Source organism: Candoia aspera, chromosome 3, assembly GCF_035149785.1.
Source record: "Candoia aspera isolate rCanAsp1 chromosome 3, rCanAsp1.hap2, whole genome shotgun sequence".
In the NCBI taxonomy this organism is placed as follows: Eukaryota; Metazoa; Chordata; class Lepidosauria; order Squamata; family Boidae; genus Candoia; species Candoia aspera.
The window spans coordinates 43,228,871-43,244,199 of NC_086155.1; the positions used below are offsets into that span (position 1 = coordinate 43,228,871).

Sequence of the window (15,329 nt, forward strand, 5' to 3'; positions counted from 1 at the left end):
TTGTACATCTGGCAATTCTCGCTCTGCTTGCAGGATCTTGAGCATTACCTTACTGGCATGTGAAATAAGTGCCACTGTTTGATAGTTTGAACATTCTTTGTGTTCAGTACAAAATGTAATTTAAGGCTTTAGACTTCATGGCCTTACAAAAGATGTAGACATTGTAGGAGGAGAGCCAGGTTAGTGTAAGGTGGCAAAAAATCAGGCGTTTGGTAGCACCTTTTCTGACTAACACATTTTATTAAAAGGTATAACCTTTCGTGAGCTGCAGCACACTTCATCAGATGCCCAGGGTGGCTAGTCTGGTGTAAGATTCAAATTGAGGTCAGGTGGGTGGAAAAGGAGAGGAAGACAGGTAATGATGATGAAGTGAGCTACAGGTAATGTAGATCACTTTACTTGCAACAATGTGACTTTGCTGCATTTAGGAGCCCTTTCTTACTGTGCTGGTTGGAGCCCTGGACATCACTGTCCTGCCCTATTGGAACCACTGCTAGATATATGGCCAACTCAAGACCACACGCAGGTGTATTTTTCATGTGTGAGGTCATTCCGATCCATCCTGCTTATATCAGTTTTTTCAGTGGTGAAGTTTTCCAAAGATTCTAGCAGGGCCTCCCAGCTCCATTTTCTAGGATTCTTTTAAATATAAATGGAAGGGATGTTACCTTTAACATTGGGATAGAAATATTTTAAGTCAAAGTTCAAAACCTTTCCTGAGTTGAGGACCCCATGACCTTTTGGTGGTATTTCAGGGTCTCCATTCCAAAGAGGAAGTGGACAGAACAAAATAAACACTAAATTTGATCTGATTTGGGTTTTTAAAATGAAATATAGTCAATGTGATTATTCCTTAGGGATATATTTAATTATTTTTCCTCAACTCCCAATTAAAGTTACATTTTGGGAACAACTTTTGGATTTATCCGAGAGTTGTACTGGAGCCCCAGATTTTGTGTCTGTTTTAAACGAATAAATTAACAAGGCCCTGCCCTGAATAAGGTCTGTGCTATGCTATTGAATTACATTGCTTTTTTGTGTAGCTGCTATACAGTCATTGCTAAGGCTAAACTTCTGTGGTAGTTCATGTAAGTATCAGTGAATTCAGACAAAACCAGTAAATACAGTTAAACAGGCCATCATTTCTGCACTTTGCTTCCCATTTCCAATGTGGATGGTAATCAGGGATAACCTGGGGTGCCTGGGGTGTGTGTTTGGTGGAGCTGTTTAAACAAAGTCAAGTTGTTGGCTGCATGATTGAAGCTCCAACCATTTTTTTACATGTGTAGTATATAAACACATGTTATCATAGTTGCCCTCCTGACTTTTTTTTACTCCCCCTGCAGATAATCCTGGCCAGGACAACAGAATACATATTATTACCTTTACTGTTTGATTTACAGTTCATGTCATTCATCCTCATGCATTTAATAATTTCCCCCTTCTATTTTACAATTTGGGGAGGGTGTGTGTGTGGGGGAAGATTAGTGCAACCTTGAACCCCAGATTCTGCACTTTAGCCATAGCATGTTGTGGAAACCAAATCACTGTGGCAGTTGTAGTAGCTGTAATAATAAATCTCTTTCAGATAACATTATCTGGTGAGGTGACTGCTCTTGGTACAACATTTTCCCCATGAGTTTTCTTTTTCCTACGAATTGTGCAGTTGACTAAACTGATTTCCATTTCATCCAGAGATATACACCTTAGATATTTATTGGCTTCTGATGACCAAGGGTGCCTTTTATTTGCATGGAGACAAAGTTTAAAATTCATATTTGCTCTTTGATCAATACAAAGTCAAGCTGTACAGTTTCTTTCTTTAAGGCCACACAATGCCTATAACAATATTATCAGCATATTACTTTGGAAGCAGGAATGTGTGCTTTTGTTATACATAACTATCAAGTTTGTCTATATTTTTAGGAAGACAGTCGTTTATGAAGTCCTTGGTGCTCTCTGAGCTTGGTTGTTTGTTTGCAGACATTTTGTTGCCCGACTAGGCAACATCTTCAGTGCTAGAAGGGAGTGGCGCCTAGTCAGGCAACAATATGTCTGCAAGCAAACAACCAAGCTCAGAGAGCACCAAGGACTCCACAGTTCAACCTTGAGCTACAGATATTCTCTTCTATTGGTACAGTCATTTATAGCAGAGCAGGATTTGAATACTGTGAGAGACATCTCATTATTTTCAACAGGGCTTCTCTTTCAGGTAAGAGAGCGCAGGACTGAAGTGATATGATACAAAATTAGTGGTTTGGGATATACTGATCATCTTGAATGCAACTACTATACATGGATACTAAAATTTAGGTAGGAGTGAAAGAGAAAATAGCCTCTCTCTTTAAGCCTACCTAGTACTGCTTGTATCTTGAAGAAAGCTCCAGACTGTACAGTCCTCTTGTCAGTGATGTAGATCCTCATGATATTTAATACACATCTTTCTTCTGAGTTATTTAGTTGATTGTGTATGTGTCAGTGTGCATGTGTACACACACACACACCTAAGATACATTATACTTACAAACCTATTTGATTTACTTTAAAATTTTAATCTTTTCAAGGTACGTTGGATCTCAGGACCATCTTTTGAAATGGCTCTCCTGTTCTTTGTCTTGATCTTAACTTTTATCCAAGCTGAATTTGAAAGTGGTGAGTATTTAAACAATCTCCAAAAAATGTAAGTACTTTAAACAAGATGTGGATGTAGTTTGACCCTTTAGCACATACTGTTGGCTTTCAACCTATCACAAAACAAATACACAAGAAATGATCCATACAGACTTACTACATATAAGTTTCATGCATCGTAATGGATCAAATCAAATTAAATCAAATTAAATCAATCTTTATTTCAGTCATAGACCAGAAGACTGGATTAATTTAAAACCTTTGAGTTTAGATAGTTCAGCTTTGGTTCTTTCCTTTTTTAAAATATATAGAATTTTGATTATAATAGTAAAATCTAATACAAACTAAACTTAAAGAAAACAGAATAGAAAGAAGTAAAAAGTACAAGAAAAAATAAAAAAGAGAGAAAAGTAAGAATATAATAAAGAAAGAGAAAAGAAATATATAAAGAAGTGACTTCCAACCTTCATCACAAGTATAAACAAATTTAGTGAATCTTCACTCCTCTAATGTTACAAACATTTATATCTTTATCCCATATCCCATCTCTTATCTATAATATTTCTGATCTTTATTATGTGTTGTAAAAGCCAAAACAAAATCTATTTCCCACAAGAAGTTGTTTGTTCTTTGTAATTAACTCCAAAATCTTACCTCTTATCACACTTGTGGGGGAAGAATGTTCCAAAGGGCAGGGGCTACTGCAGAGAAGGCATGCTTCCATGACCCCCTCAGATGGAACTCTTTAACAGAGGGGTCCGTAGCATGCCTCCTCTGGATGCCCATGTGGGATGGGTCAATGTGATGGGGATGAGATGGTCCCTCGGGTATCCTGGACCCATGCCATGTAGGTCTTTAAAGGTCATAACCAACACTTTAAATTGGACCCAGAAGCAAACTGGTACCCAATGCAGCTCAGGCAGCAGTGGTGTTACATGTGCCTCCCTTGGGGCACCTAAGATTGCCCTCGTGGCTGCATTCTGGACCAGCTGTAGCTTCCGGATATTCTTCAAGGGTAGCCCCATGTAGAGCACATTACAGTAGTCTGTATGGAAGATAACCAGGGCATGAGTGACTGTTCGAAGGGCCTGTCATTCCAGGATATAAATATAGTGGGCCACAAGTTAAAATATATAATACTGTTTACTAATATTTAATATTTATATAAAATATTTAATATTTTTATATTAAATTATAAAAACACCAAAAACAATGAAAAGGCCCCAAACAACCAACATGTATAAACTAATAAACAGACACAAATATTCCAACTGGAATGCTCACTAACATTTATAATGCTGACCATACATGTTTCGGCTTATTAGCCTTCATCGGTATTCAAAAGCATAACTAACAGACTGTATGTAGTTCTGGACAAGTTAATACCAATTAATTAAATAGCATAATTTCTTACCACCATGATAATAATTTCAATTTTCATCTAATTTTTGTAAAATACAATTGTGAATATGTAAAATATTACATTTTTACAGAATCTCTTTGGTTGGAATTCGGCCTTAAATAAAATCTGTAATTTGATGTAATAGACAGTGACGTGCAGTATGATATAAGTATACGTATATTTATATATTCCCATATTATTTCCTTTTCTCAGTTTCAGCTTCAAATGTCCTTTTTGGGCCAAAGCAGATAACTGGATTGCTTGGTGGTTCTGTGAGTATAAAATGTTTCTATCCTCCCAGTACTGTGAATATTCATTCCAGGAAGTACTGGTGCAAGGAAACAAGACGTTGTTATACCCTTATTTCTTCTAATGGTTTTGTTGACAATGATTACAAAGGCAGAGCCTCCCTAACTGACTTTCCAGATAATGGCATATTCATCATAGAAATATCAGACCTGAGGAAAAAAGACGTGGGTCTGTACAGATGTGGCATTGGCTTAAATGACTATGGACTGTCCTTTAGAGTGAATCTGGAAGTTAGTCAAGGTAAAAATACGTTTTCTAACCATCTAGACTTTCTTAGACTATGCATTAAGGTTGTTAGATGAGACTCTTCTCTAGGAGAAATGTATTAGGTTTATTTGTCCCATCTCTAGGAGAAATATATGAGGTTTGTACAAAACAAAGGGCCTTTTCTGTGGTCTCATCCCAACTTAATTTTCCAAAGCATTTTAAATGTATTTTCAGACAGTTCATTCTTATACTGCTCAGTTTTATTGCATTGTTGTTTAATGTTTCATGTTACTTTGAATTGCACTGCAGACTGCAACATATGTATATCCAACTTTTTAAAATAAATGCACACCTTATAATTTCTTAAAATAAATACAACTTGAGAATATAATCAATCTGTATTTTTATGCTTCCCTTCCTTAATAAAAATGTATACATTTATAGTTTAATTCTAGGAAGACACTGTCTGAAAGAGTTGTGATGACAAAATTAGTGGATGGGGAAAGGATTACATCTCAATATGAACTTTAGCAAGGATGGAGTGGAAATGCCTTCAAGTTTCCAGTTGCTTGCTGTATTTTACTGTGGCAAAAATTAGACATTTAAAACTCCAAATTTCATATGCTTGTTTTTGTTACTCTGAATGATTGAAATGCCTTTCAGTGATTTGTTTCCATACCACAGTTGGGCATTAGGAAAAAAAACAAAATATTAATATAGTCTCTGAGATTGCAGATGAAAAATAATGTGTGTATTTTATTTATTACTGTGGTATAAGATAGCATAATGACATTATTAGCACAAGGGCTATGAAATCAGCACAGGGTGCCAGGCCAGAATCAAGAATTGCACTCATATCTGTTCCTTTATATGCACGCATACATGCACACCATATCATATCCATATATGCAACCAACTAATAAAAATATCACTCTTGCACCTTCACCCCACCCCTAACAGTTGGTCATATTCTGCTGCCATTACTAGCAACAAGAACCCACTGGGAACTAGATTGTTTTGTTTCCTGTCATTAACTACAGTGGGAAAACAACGGTGTATGCTGACCAGCTGGCCAGGAAGAAAAGTGTGCAAACCCATTGCTTTTGGAACTGCACTTTTTGTGACCAAGGTCCAGATGGAGCTCTTAGGTTGCAAGTTGCTCACCCATCCTAAGGGAATAAGCTCAGTTTGTAGGGCGCCAAACCAAACAGTTTACCAGGATCACCGGGATTTTGATCCACCTTATGATTTATCAAGCCACTTTTGATGCTACTTATTTGTAGTAGTAATAGTAATAGCAATAGCTTAAATGCTAAAGTAAAATAAGTAAATAGTAACCAAAATGCCAATATAAAGCATTGTGTGAGACTGCAAGACAACTTGGGACAGCATAAGGGAAGACAGAATAAGTGCATCTAATGACTTGTCATTACCTTAATGCAGATCTGGTACTACCTGAAGAAGCTCAACTTTATTATGCTGAGGAGCAAAAAACAGTGACTATGACCTGTGACTTTGGGATTCAGTATGCAAGTGAAAGGAAGTACCTGTGCAAGATGACAAAAACTAGTTGTTACAATGTGATTGATACATATGGAAATATTGAACCATCCTACTTAGGAAGAGTTCTATTGACCAATCTTGATTCTCCTGGATCTTTCAGTGTTATCATGAGCCAGTTAAAGAAGCAAGATTCAGGTTTATATCTTTGTGGAGCTGGGAATTATGGATCAGATGGAGAATCCAAAGAACTGGATCTACATGTCTATCAAGGTAGGTGAAAGAGCTCTTGGGATTCCAAATCTGTCTACAAATACATATCTAATTGAGAATGCAATTATAAGAATATTTTTATAATTTTATGCACTATATTTCTATCTGTAGATAGATTGGCACCTAAACAACAGACAGTGCTAAATGGAGTCGAGGGTGGTTCAGTGTCTGTTGAATGTCGTTATAGTCCAAAAGAGAATGATACATTGAAATACTGGTGCAAGTGGAGACAACATGGGTGCACTGAATTAATAAATAGTAATGGATATGTGCTGGATTCCTATGAGGGAAGAGTTGCAATGCATGATGATCCAGAAAATGGCATATTCACTATCATACTGAACCAACTGAAGAAGAATGACATAGGCTATTACTGGTGTATGACAAATGGAAAAACGGAAAGGAAGTCCTCAGTAGAGGTGAAGATTGTAGAAGGTACTGTCTGCTACAATGTGTCTTAGGAATGCCCTTTGCCTATTTGATGAGTCCTGCAAAAAAGAACCTAAGCCAACTCAACTGTTGGTAAAGCCTTGGTTTTAAATATGATATATTTTCAGAGGAATGCTGTTCCACACGATTAATATTCAGCCTATAAGCCATCTGCTTGACATGTGACTCAGGGCAGCTAATTAAAAAAAAATCAGCAAATTAAAACCTATTGCACCAAAGGCAGTTCACACATTCAGACAATTAAAATGGGCTCATGTAAGCCTAGGGGAAGAGCTTTAAGGCCTTTTGAAAGGCAGATGGGGTTGGGGCCATCTGAATCTTTGGGGAGTGCTGTTCTAAACCCAGATGGAAAGCCAGACTAAACATATGGCATGTTGTATTTATTACACATTTTATTGCAAATATATGGGAGTGGTTAGCAGGAGGATGGGTGAGAAGGGGTAGTCAATCATTTTAGTGATGCTAAAAATTGAGCACTCTGTTTTCAAGTATGTGGTTTTTTATCATCATCATCATCATCATCCATTTTTTTCTTTCTCCTGACACAGGGCAACCTACATTGCTAGCAGAGAAAGAAGTCAAGATTGCTGCTGGCTCCCCACTGACTATACCATGTTCTTATCCATGCAAATATGCGAATAAGACATACTGGTGCAAGTGGACGAACACTGGATGTAAACCTCTCATCTCATCTGAACAAAATCAGACTGGCTTGGTAGTTAACTGTGATAAAGATAGTAGAATTTTGTCTCTGGACATTGACCAGGTGACACCCACAGATCAAGGGTGGTATTGGTGTGGTGTCAGACATGGGCAGCAATATGGAGAAACAGTTGCAGTACAACTGCAAGTCCAAGGAGGTGAGTTCTAATCAACAGGGCAACTACATTGTATTATACCCATTCCAATTTCCAGCTATACATAAAAAAGCCATCTTCAAGTCAAAGTCTTGGAAGTCATTTTCTTGGCAGCCAACAAAGAAGTGTTCCTTCTTTCAGGTTGTTTTTCTCAACTTCCCAGTCTAGCTTATAGCCCTGGTATTTCCTGGTGGTCTCCCATCTAAGTATGAACCAAGGCCAAGTCTGCTTAATTTTTTAAGATTGGCCAAAGTTGGCTGGTGCTGCCACCTAGCTGGGTAGGTTTAAATAGATTAACAGCTAAATCTTAGCCATCTTATGATACCACAGTACTGATGTTTCCCCAGGCAATTATCAAATTAGCTAAAGTTTAACAGAAATGCTTAGGACAGCTTATGGCTAGGATTAGTCTCTGATCTTGACTTTCTGTATGGATATAAGAAAAATACTGGATGTTTCAAGTGCAGTTATGTTTTTGCATCAAAAATCCCTTGTTTGTCTTATACTAAAATATAGGGAGCTATTATAGAAAATGATTTATCAAGAGCCAGATGTGTTAGCCTGTGCCAACAAAAACCATTAGATCAGGTGAGGTGAGCCCCTCAGGTAGTGGAACAAGAAGGGTTGGATCTAGTCCACACTATAAGCCTCTGACCTCTGCCCGCGCTGTTATTATCAGTGGATCTCCCGGTCAGCTGCCCAGAATGGGCACACTGAGGATTTGTCTGAGGAAGGCATCCAAACAGGATGAGGACTTCTCATGAATTGAGACAGCTACCTTTCATGAATTGCTCAAAGGAAGGCCCAGAGAGAGGTACCAAGGCTGCGTGTGTTCCAGGGAGAAGCCTCAGGAAACTTTCCTCAGAATGAGGCATTGGCCTGGATAGAAGTGACATCAGGCAACAGGCAGCGGAGTGATGCACCCCTGCAAAAAGTCTTAATAGTACATTAAATATTAACACATCATTTAATATAAGATTTCTCAGTTTGCAGTCCATTCAGATGCATATAATGGATTGGCCTTGTACCCATGAAAATGTATACCATGTATTCCTTTTAGTCTTTAAGCAGACACAGACCTTTACTACAAATTACTTTCCATATTGCAGGACAAGACAATTTTCCTTCTGGTGGCCTTTAATAAAATTAGAAGGAAGCGTTAGTTTTTGCAAGAAGTATGCCCAAGGCAAAAGAAATGCAAATAGTAAATAATGATTAAAAAGCAGAAAAGTATCTTTCATCACTCATCGAATTTGTATACTTGGCTATGGTATAATTGTTTTCATTCATTAGCTGAAATATGTAGAGGAATATAATTTAAGTGTGATCTCATCTAAGGTGCTGATTTTTTTCCCCTTACTTTTTATGTTCTCATTTGCTTCTGGGTTACCAAATCCCCAAATATTCCTAAATAGTACTTCCAAACTTCGAAGAATCTTTCAGACTCAATGAAGACCACAGTGATATTGCCATTCCTGGAATAAACCCTGTTAATAGTGATTTTCCAGCAAACAGAGCTGATCAGGAAGCTGAAGGTGGAAGTTCAGCAGGCAGGTGAGCTATTTTTAAAATAGTTAATGATGATTTATGAGTGCACATACAGTATATAGAAAAACAAAAGTATTTAAGGGAGAAGCATCCCCATATAATTATTGGCTTAAACAATATTAATTAACAGAGAAATTAATTTGCAATTCCAGAGAGTTGAAGAAGATGTAAAAAGTGGCAGGTTTGTGTGTTTAAGTACAGGGCTACCCCAACTGCACAGAAAGAAACACAGTTCAGGAATTAATCCCATTTCTAGAAGAGAAATATACGACATTGCAAGCAATCTCACTCTCAACCAGATACTTAAAGTCAATCCAAGTTTGAATCATGCTGGTTAAGCACTACTTGCCCAACTGGACATTCTATAGACATGTGGATGTCTACACCCAGAATTCCCTAGTTTACTTGGCTACTACTGAGAATAATGATAATGATCATAGCCTTCCCCAGGTCCATACAGTATAGTCTTTCGTTCTGTATATCGCTGTGGCCATATATGGATATCAAAAGCATTTTTGTACAAACAACACAGAAAGTTGCAATCAGTAAAAAATGAAAAGCAACTGTTTCTGATCTCTGAGGAAGAATTAAAATAAGAGAGCCATGGTGGAATGAAGTTCATTCTTGTAGCATTAAGTTTCAGAACTACTTCACTGTCTTCCTGAAGAATATTATTAAGGCTGTACTGACACTGTATCTTGGCTATGCCAATTCTGCTTCTTTTCCAGCCATGGTGAAAGTAAAAACTCGGTTGTTCTTCTTGCCACTTTGATCCCCTTTGGAGTTGTGTTTCTGCTTCTCATCACAGTCTTTGTTGTAAAGTTCAGATCGTTTAAGAATTCTGGTGAGTCTACACTGAGTGTAACTTCCTTGGAAACTATTTTAATTTTTTTTTCATACTGATTGCTTTGGCATGTTTTTGAGCATCTAATAATACAAATTTATTTATTTATTTGTCTGTTTGTTTGTTTGTTTGTTTGTTTTTCAAATTTCTATTCCTGCCCATCTCTCCCAAAAGGGGGACCAGTATTGCTTTTTCACATAGAAATAAAATTACAAAATAAAAATTAGGAACTTTAGGGTCTGGATTATATGTATACCATGGACTGAACAATTAAAAAGATTCTTTCATTCCAGAAATTATGAGTGGGGCAGGAAGAGAGAGCAGAAAGAATGAAATACTTGTTTTGCAGAAACATTGACAATTTTAGGTATGACTAGTCAAAAGTCAGTCAAAAGACTATTTCAATGTAGATAGGTTTAAAACTTCTCAACCCAACAGCAATAACAGCAGGGAAAATCTGTGGCAAAACAACTGCTCTCATCTAAAGCGCTGCCTGGTTGTTGTGTCGAGGGGGATGAAATGGTTCTTCTATTTGTTCTGTTCCATCTCTCTCCCTCTTATTAAACACAGTGGGAATGAATTAAGGTTACCTGTTCAAGATTGTCACAGTTTATAGGTCTCTTTAGTGCCATATTAGGGGAATGAAGAGGTTTAGATTTACATCTAAGACCTTATCTGACAGACATCTGGATTAGGTGGAGCTTTTCTGTCCCAAGCTGGATCTGTGGTGGCTCCTTCAAATAATACTTCTGTTGTATAAAATAAATCTTCAGCACTAAGTCTACTATCTACATCAGCCTTTTCTATCCTAGAATTACTACAATATATACTGTATGTATGTATGTATGTGTGTGTATGTATGTGTGTGTGTATGTATGTATGTGTATGTGTGTATGTATGTATGTGTGTATGTATGTGTGTGTGTGTATGTGTATGTATGTATGTATGTGTGTGTGTATGTGTGTGTATGTATGTGTGTGTATGTATGTATGTATGTATGTGTGTGTATGTATGTATGTGTGTGTATGTATGTGTGTGTATGTATGTATGTGTATGCATGCATGTATGTGTGTGTGTGTATGTATGTGTATGTGTGCATGTATGTGTGTGTATGTATGTATGTGTGTGTGTGTGTGTGTGTGTGTGTATGTATGGAGAGAGAGAAAGAGAGGGAATGAGAATCTAAGGTGGAAAGAATTACAGTGAATGAAATGCTGTTTCTCTTTTTATAGATCTTGTATCAGTTGGAAGCTATAGGACAAATATCAGCATGACAGATTTTGAGAATGCAAGACAGCATGGGGCAAAGGACAATGCATGCCTGGAAGAAATTCATGAGACCCAAATAGGGAGGAAGGATGGTAATATTATTTAAAATGTATTCTAATCATGGCTTGATGCTTAACACCAAATATAGTTGTCATTTGTTCAGTAATGAAGTTACGTTATTTTGCCATTTATAGAATTGATGGATGCATGAAGCTCTCTTTTGTTCACATCCAATCCCATAATATCTTATATTCTTTTCAGAGTATGCAAATACTTCTGGCAGTCCTAAGGAGGCTGGTAAATCAAAGAAACTGAAGAGGGTAAGGGCAAACTAGATCATTGTGACAGGATTATAATGGATTAATAAACATTATTATTATTGTTGCTGTTGTTATTATTATCCTTTTAGAGCTTAAGTTAATAAACAGGAACTTTTCTTTTTATCAGCTACTTTCATATCCTAGCTCCTTCTAGTTTTGTCAAGCAGAAACTTTCTCATGATTGTCCCTAAGTGCAGAATTTTCTGTACTTTGGAGTAAAGTTGGCTATCTCCTTCCCTCACTTTTGGAAGGAAATAAAGTCTTTTTGTTTCACAGTGCTTTTCTGTTTCATCATAGTGACAGGCTTGGAAGTTGGATGTTGGGCCATTAAAAGAATTGCTATGTTACTTTCTTTTTATATGTAATTTTAGATTATAATTTTAAATTAACAGCTGTTTTATTTGATAGTTTAAAACCTTGTCCTAAACCCTTTGTGAGCCATATTGTTTGAAATATTGTACCAAGTATTGTAGACTGAGATACATACTGTAGCTTAGGTTCCTGCAATAGTTCCAGGTTCAGTTCTTGGTGTTTGCTGGCTGGCCTGAAAAAACTTGGATCTGAAACTCTGGAAGTTGTTTCCAGTTAGTGTCAATAATAATGAGCTAAATAAACCAATTATCTGATGCAGTCTGAGTGCCCTAAACTTGTAGGCATTAATTGCATATGGGATGAAATACGATGAACATTAGCATGAAGTTATAGCATTAAAGTTTATGCTATAATGTGTTTGCTAGTATTTAAGGCAGCCGTACTGGCTGGGGAATTTGTGGAGTTGAGATCACACACCCGGAGAATATCTAGTTTGAGGATGGCTTTTTTTAAAATGCACATGACTATTTTGTCAGGTCATGTTATCCTTGGTCCTCATTAAAATAATGTTGGGATTTCTATTCACTCTTTTAGGGCTCCAAAGAGGAAGCTGAAATGGCTTACACAACATTCCTGCTTAATTCAGACAACATTTCTAAAGTAACCTCCCCAGAGCAGTAGAATTTAGCAATCAGCTGAATAGTCTCATCTGGGACAGTTCTGAAGACCAATGAAAATCAATTATGCCTTGATGACTGAAGACAGATCATGACTGGAATCAACAAACAAATTCTTATACTAATTGAGATTCTGATATTTTTCCCAAGTTGTTTCAATTCTATCACTGCTTATCCAGTTAGGCACTTTTGAATCTGGTATGTTGCTTTAAGAGTAAACCGCTTCATTCACACTGAATAATAATCTTCTTAACTTTATAAACCTGACTGTTTTTTGAAATGATGTTTTAAATGTACTTGTTCAGGAATTTTGCACATGTGATTTGGTTATCTTCATATAGAAGGCATAAACTCAAGAGATCCTAATGGGAATTGTTTATTCATTCAGTCACTTCCGACTCTTTGTGACTTCATGGACCAGCCCATGCCAGAGCTTCCTGTCGGTCATCACCACCCCCAGCTCCCCCAAGGTTGAGTCCATCACCTCTAGAATATCATCCATCCATCTTGCCCTTGGTCGGCTCTCTTCCTTTTGCCTTCTACTTTCCCTAGCATCAGCATCTTCTCCAGGGTATCCTGTCTTCTCATTATGTGGCCAAAGTACTTCAGTTTTGCATTTTCATAAAACACTGGGTTACTCAATAAGGGGAAGTGGAAGGATTTTTTTTCATTAGACCAAACCAAGATCAAGTTAATTAAGCATATTGTTTTCCCTCCAGGAAGCTCAGAGAGCATGCATCAGATTATCTTTTTTTTTTCATCTGGACAACTTGGTTCTGATGTCTTTAGGCTGATCATTAATGGCTAGTCTAAGTCCATTTCAGGACTGAGCAGGGATTTTCACCACCTGTCCCTAGCTCTAGTGCATCCTGGACCTTCATCTGGGAAAAGGAAGACAATGAAAACAATAGCTCTGGGCTCCACATAAGGAAAGGGCCCCATGCAAAGTATTGATCTTTTGATTCAAGGCAGTAAAATTTAATCCCAAGTTAGTTACATATTTTGGGTTTCATGGCATATTTTTCTTTTCTTGAGCCATTGATAGCAACAATTATTCCTATAATACAGTAAGAATAAGGATTATACAGGGGTCTCCAATGCATGCCCTATCCTTGGGCCTTCCTTTTACAATCTTACAAAGACCCTGAGTACATGACACTGGGAAACTCCATTGATGCCAAGTGTTAGAATGCTTTAAATGTAAATACGTTTAGGAATGGGACAACCTAGAAGAAGCTCTGAGCAGCAGGTAGAGTTAAATCTCTTACTTTAAGCTAAATCCAAAGAACTGAATACATCAAAAATTGTGCACTCACTGCTGCATCTGAGATGGAAAAAACCCAAATACTAAAATCAATAACATAAATAAATTTAAAAATAATATAGGGGGTACTGAAACATTCTGCATTCACAACATTCTGCATTCACATCAATGCAGGAGATTGATTAAAACCATGTAGAATCACCATCTTCATACATAGATATTTTTAAAGTCAAGATCAAAGGCAAAAGCATTTGATGATGATTAGGATCCCTGGATACTAAATGATCCTCTGCTGCATTTTGCTATCGATGGGCTTTTGAAAATTATATTTTTTTAAAAATTAACCTTTTTTTGTAATGCTAATAATTTTGTCGGAATTTCTTGGAATCAATTACTTTAAGACATATACAATGTTTATTATGATATGATTTCATAAATAAATACCTTGATTAAGAATCTGAGTGTGGCAATTGGGTTTATCTTTATTTCCGGCTTTGAAGCATGCTTACAAATGCCATAAGCCTTCTTCATGTTTCTCCCACCAGGAAGAGACTCAGGGAAGAATACACCAGGTCATAGGATTCTAAAGTACATGGAGACCATTTTCATTTCTTAGACTGTAGAGTCATAGTAATTAAAAGCAATATTAACATAATTAATTAAGCCAATAAAGTTCAGAGTTTGGAGATACAGTATATATGATCACTGCTAGAGCAAGTGTTTATCTTGAACAACATGGAGGCAACCTTGAATGAAAAATATTTCTTGAACAACTCTAAAGAGCCAAGTGCTGAGTTCATCATTCCATATATACATATACATAAACATATAATTATTGTTAATGATTCTAGTTACATTAGTAAAATCTAATACAAACTGAAAGAAAGAAAGAAAGAAAGAAAGAAAGAAAGAACATAGAAAATAGAAAAATAAAAATATAGTGAAGAGGGAGAAAAGAAATATATAAAGAAATGACTTCCAACCTTCATCACAAGTACAAACATTTTTGTAACTCTTCACCCCCTCTTAGTTTACAACCAATGGTCTCTTCATCCCATATTCCATCTCTTATCTATAGACAAATCCATAAAGCATAATAGTTTCAGTCCTGATGTCAGCAGAAAGTCCATTATGGGTTATCATAAATAACAACATACCTTATTTCAATCTTGATCAAATAAACCAACTTTATATTCCTTCCTTTTACTTCTAAGAGTCTAAATCTTTAGCCCATTCAAATAATGTCATAGAATTTGATTTCATTTCTTCTCTGTCCCTTCTCACAAGATTCTTCAAAGTTTCTATTTCCCTTTTGATTTTTAAAACATCAACTGGTTTCTTTTGTACATCCAGTGCAACATCCTCTTCCATGGTATTCTCATACCCTGTCATTTGTAGATCCATTTTCAATGCCATCTCAGTCTTATCAAATAGAACTTGTTCCTCACCTGCCATTTCTTCCAAAA

General features: G+C 36.6%; 1 protein-coding gene across 2 annotated transcripts in view; it reads left to right on the forward strand.

The window, feature by feature from the left end:
• The window catches only part of PIGR (polymeric immunoglobulin receptor), a 37,165-nt gene extending 24,192 nt beyond the window's left edge, over positions 1-12,973 (forward strand). For both annotated transcript variants that reach the window (XM_063297465.1, XM_063297464.1), the window contains exons 2-11: positions 2,565-2,652; positions 4,247-4,582; positions 5,993-6,322; positions 6,434-6,757; positions 7,321-7,632; positions 9,045-9,183; positions 9,906-10,021; positions 11,254-11,382; positions 11,552-11,610; positions 12,517-12,973. In XM_063297465.1, coding sequence (XP_063153535.1) covers positions 2,595-2,652; positions 4,247-4,582; positions 5,993-6,322; positions 6,434-6,757; positions 7,321-7,632; positions 9,045-9,183; positions 9,906-10,021; positions 11,254-11,382; positions 11,552-11,610; positions 12,517-12,603 — 1,890 coding nt within the window. In that variant the 5' untranslated portion in view covers positions 2,565-2,594 and the 3' untranslated portion in view covers positions 12,604-12,973. The remainder of the gene's footprint in view (positions 1-2,564; positions 2,653-4,246; positions 4,583-5,992; positions 6,323-6,433; positions 6,758-7,320; positions 7,633-9,044; positions 9,184-9,905; positions 10,022-11,253; positions 11,383-11,551; positions 11,611-12,516) is intronic.
• The last annotated feature ends 2,356 nt before the right edge of the window (positions 12,974-15,329 follow it).